Source organism: Dipodomys merriami, unplaced genomic scaffold (assembly GCF_024711535.1).
Source record: "Dipodomys merriami isolate MVZ:Mamm:240054 unplaced genomic scaffold, mDipMer1.0.p SCAF_3, whole genome shotgun sequence".
Classification (NCBI taxonomy): Eukaryota; Metazoa; Chordata; class Mammalia; order Rodentia; family Heteromyidae; genus Dipodomys; species Dipodomys merriami.
Window position 1 is genome coordinate 97,609,082 of NW_027204492.1, and position 4,528 is coordinate 97,613,609.

At 44.8% G+C, this 4,528-nt stretch overlaps 1 protein-coding gene across 3 annotated transcripts; it reads left to right on the forward strand.

Moving 5' to 3' along the window:
- Positions 1 to 600: 600 nt before the first annotated feature.
- Positions 601 to 4,209, forward strand: LOC138839674 (melanoma-associated antigen 11-like). 3 transcript variants are annotated; one of them, XM_070039250.1, is made up of 3 exons: positions 601 to 660; positions 2,165 to 2,264; positions 3,174 to 4,209. In XM_070039250.1, exon 3 carries the CDS (start codon positions 3,240 to 3,242, stop codon positions 4,110 to 4,112), a length of 873 nt encoding a protein of 290 aa, XP_069895351.1. In that variant the 5' UTR covers positions 601 to 660; positions 2,165 to 2,264; positions 3,174 to 3,239; the 3' UTR covers positions 4,113 to 4,209. The 3 variants fall into 3 exon arrangements, with proteins under 3 accessions (XP_069895351.1, XP_069895349.1, XP_069895350.1); XM_070039248.1 differs by lacking the exon at positions 601 to 660 and adding an exon at positions 1,346 to 1,523; XM_070039249.1 differs by lacking the exon at positions 601 to 660 and adding an exon at positions 1,346 to 1,457.
- Positions 4,210 to 4,528: the final 319 nt, after the last annotated feature.

The window sequence follows — 4,528 nt, forward strand, 5'->3', positions numbered from 1 at the left end:
TCCTCCACTCACCTCTTCTACTTTTTTTAATGCTTTGTGGGTTTTGAGCAATAGCCCGTATGATGACTAGACATATACTCTATCAATTTAGTGACTTCCAACATTTTTCTATATGAGGGAAATTTGCTAGTCCTAGTTTTAATCTGAAATTATTTTTTTTTCCTTTTTCATATGTAGGGCTTGAATTAAGGGCCTGGATGCTATTCCTGAGCTCTTTTGCTCAAGAATAGCCTTCTACCACTCTGAGCCATGGGGCCACTTCTAGCTTTTTCTGTCATTAATTGGAGAGAAGAGTTTCAAGAATTTTTCTGCCCAGGCTGGCTTTGAATAGCAATCCACAGATCTCAGCATCCTGAGTAACCTGGATTATAGATATGACCAGCTGGCTCTCCTTTGTCGGAAATTTGTAGGAAGGATTCAGATTCTGAGAGGTTCAGGTAGGAAAGGTGTCTAGAAGGTGAACAGAGGAAAGCCTACTATCAAGTGCAAAGCTGTCATCCCAATGTCAGCCTTTGCCCAACATTCCACCCCTCCCCCAGTCCCCCCTTCCGAATCCTGTGACCATGGAGATAGATTTGAGCAATAAATTTGGAGGGGAGAGGCAGTTTGTCTCAGCCGGATCTAGGTGAGAGAAGTTGATTGGCAAAAGCTCAGATTCAGGTACAGAACCATAAAATGAGTAAACAGTGTCACTGTTTTGACTCTCTCAGTCCTGAACCCTGGAGAGTATCAGGACAGTTGAGCACTCCTCCACCATTTATGCACTTTAACCCTTACCAGCCCACCTAACCTTAACTTTTCCCTTGAGGTACTGTGAGAATAAAAGCCTTAGTCTAGGGTCCTGGAAATAAGAGGCCTTTGGCTATCTGAGGGGAAGGAGGGAAAACTTCAAACTATTTGGTGAGAACCCTAAAAATCTATTTTTACCCTTGTTCTCAGCCACACTCCTAAGGGCCTCTTGGAAGGTGAAGAGTCTGCCTTTTCTTGACTCCCTCCTACCACATAGGATACTGAGAATCTTTGTCTGAAGTCATTGGTATGCAGAAGGCAGGACTCTGTAGGGCCTATGTGAGTGGTTAACACACTCATGGTGGACATGCATCTAGGACAATCACTTCCACCATGGAGTGATAAAGGAAATGAGAGCCTTGACTGGTCAGGGTCAAGACTGTTAAGGAAAGGACCTTAGACTCCAGGTTAAGGGAGACACAGAGCAAGTGTGCCCCTGCGGTCAGTCCAGGGAGGCCCTGTGCTTTCTCACCACGGTAGTGATGTCATACTTGGCTTTCTAGGTCATAGAGGGTTAGGAATTAGGAAGACAGATAAATGCTGAATTTCACAGACTGAAGGCCCAGATGCTGACCAAAGTCTCTGGGTGAAGATACAGGAGCAGTTTAGATTCCCCTAGACACAATAAGACCTACTCATGCACTGACCCTGTGGATACCTCAGATTAGGTGATCGAACAACTAAGTCTTTACTTCTCAATCTAAGGGATGGGATAAGTCCTGTAGGGAATCAAGGTGAGATGTCAGATAACACTAAGATTGGGGACCTTGTCCTTATTTTCATACTGAGTCCTGATCTTCCTCCAACTCTGTGGGAGGTGGCAGGTGGTATGAGAAGTGTGGGGTTTCTTCCTGGATTACAGGGGAGGATTTAGGTAGGAACAAAGGAATGTTGCAGATCAGATCAGAGGTAGATCTCCTCTCCCTTGTCATTCTGGGGAGGCCTAGAACAGCATTCCTCCATTGAGGGCACCTTCTCTTTTGACTGTTAGGCTAGTTTCAAGGAGAAGTAGAACTTGGTCTGAAGAGAATGTCCTCTGCCCAGCACAGCCAACAGAGTAAACCAAGATCTCCTTTTTCAGGATGTAGGGAAACTACTTGCATTTTAAACCCAGCGTGGCTCTAGGTAGCACTGTGGGTAACAAATGGCTCCAGTGGTTACTCAAAGCAGGGGAATGAGGAAAATGGTAGTCTTGGCCTGCAAATGTATCTGGAGATCAACAGAGGGAAAATGCCCAGACCCTTTGAAGAATGATCATGAATACCTTGAGAGACCCCACACAAAAGAAAAGCCCTGGATCCTGCTCCCTCTGTCAGCTTTGGGAAATCTCTCCCGGACTATTCACATGAATTATTTATATACTTCTGTCTCACAGGAACCAGGAGGCTGAGGCCCCAGAATGAGAGAATTCAACGAAACCATTGGGTCAGCAAGAGGGAGTGCTCGGAATTAATCTGGAGTTAAAGTGAGGACAGGTATAAGCAATTACTCATACACATGGGACTCTCCTAACATGCTTTATGAGAAAACCCAGAAATCATAAGTGCATTCATCTCCCTTTTGATCTTTAGGATTTCTCACAGAAGTAAGTTTTGGGCTTTGGAATTGTGGCCTGAGGTGCTGAGAGGGAAATTTCACAGCCTAGAATTTAACAAGAACAACACTGAGCCAGTCCTTCACCCATATGGTCCATACTGCATATGGTCAACTTCACTGTTGCCCCTGGTTACCTGTGATGTCTTCTCATTGCCTCTTGTTCCATTATAAGAACCTGGACACCACTTATGAGAGCATGTCTCAGGCCAGCAGAGAGTAGTCCACACATCTGTAGAGGAACTTTAGACAGCTACAGTGAGTTCAGTAGAGGCTGCCTATTGCAGAACATTGAGGAATTTGCAGTCTACATCCTTCTCACTCACTATCCAGCCTGGAGGCCTCATGTTGTCCTTGCATACTGGGGCCCAAGGGAGAGAGAGGTCTGACTCACTGCCAGCTGTACATACTCCAGGGACCAGGAGGTGAAAGTCTTGGCCTGAAGTAGTATCCTCATGTAATCCAGCTGAAGATTCTCTGCTAGGGTCAGAATTTAAGATTGAGGTACATAGGATGAAATGGTACCATATGCTCCATTTACCCCACATCACGAACTCTGCATCAATCAGCACTACACACTCCACCAGCACCCCAGAGACTAAGACCCACTCAGCACCTTGTGCCTTGTTGAGTTGTTCCCTGACATTTAGGCTTCAGGCAACAGACACAAGAGGGAGACAGGAACCTATGTGGTCTTAAAGCACCAAAGGGAAGGTCAGTAGTAAGTCTTAAGGAAGCTGCCAGGAGGAACATTCTTAGCTGAAACTACTTCCCTGCTTTCTCTCTCACAGGCCTAGGAATCTTCGTCATTGAGCTGCTCTCCACCCTCTTATTTGTTATCTACAAGGAAAGCCCTCATGCCCCATACTCACAGGACCCATCCCTCTGAGCTTGAGAGAAACCCTCAGGCCCAAAGAAAGCCCACAGGCCCGGGGGGTGAGCAGATGCCCCAGGCTATGGAGGCTTCTACTTCTTTGATGCCCCCTACCCCAAGGGGCATTTCAGAAGATCTCCTGGGTGAGGTAGTTAGGGAAGACCTGTGCCTCCATGATGATGAGATAATGCATATAGCCCTTCGGAAAGAGGCAATATCATTGGTACCATACCTGCTACGTAAGTATTCTTCAAGTGAGTCAGTTTCTGACACGGATATGCTGAGTCACATCAAGAGAGATTACCGGCGTTACTTCCCTCTCATCATAGACAAAGCTTCAGTATTTATGCAACTACTGTTTGGCATTGAATTGAAGGAGGTAGACCCCATTCTACACACCCATGTCCTTGTTATAGTGGCAGGGATCACTTACGATGGTGCTCTTAGTGATGTGCAGGGCATGCCCAAGACAGGCCTGCTGATAATCGTGCTCTTCATTATCTTCATGGAAGGCAATTGTGCCACAGAGGATGTCATCTGGCATGTTCTTAATGAGATGGAAGTTTATTCTGACAGGGAACATTTCCTTTATGGAAAACCTAGGGAGCTGCTTGTGGAAGATTTTGTGTTTGAGCAATACCTGAAATATGAACAGGTTCCCGGAAGTGATCCCATTGCATATGAGTTCAGGTGGGGCCCAAGGGCCTATACAGAAACTACAAAAATGAAAGTTTTGGAACACTGGGCCAAGGTCAGTGGACTTGACCCAATGGCCTTCCCAACACTATATGAAGAAGCTTTACAAGAAGACCAGGGAGCAAGTACCCATGGTACTGCTTCTTTAATAGAAGAGTGATTCTTCCTAATTTTAAGACCGGTTAAGAAATTGGTTCCACCTTAACATCCCAGTGGAAGAGCAATTTCCTTTGAAATGGTCAAAATTCCTAACTGAAATAAATCAATACCGAAAAGCTCACTGTTAGTACTTGCCTTATCCATTTTATATGTAACACCAAAAATTAAATATATTGTCGATTTTGATTAGCTATGTGTGCATTTATGGGAAATTATATTTTAAAGATAAGTCCCACAACTCAGTAACTGTTTTCTTCTGCAAATTAATTTTAGCATCATCTCTGGTAATATCTTTAATTAGTACAGAATTTCATAGTTTGTTTTTGTTTTTGCTTTTTTCTTGTTGTGGAGCTTGAACTCTGGGCCTGGGTGCTGTACCTCAGCTCTTCAGCTCAAGGCTAGCGCTCTACCACTTGA

Coding starts and splice junctions, on each gene's coding strand:
- LOC138839674 (XM_070039250.1), top strand. CDS start 3,240: ATGCCCCATACTCACAGGACCCATCCCTCTGAGCTTGAGAGAAACCCT.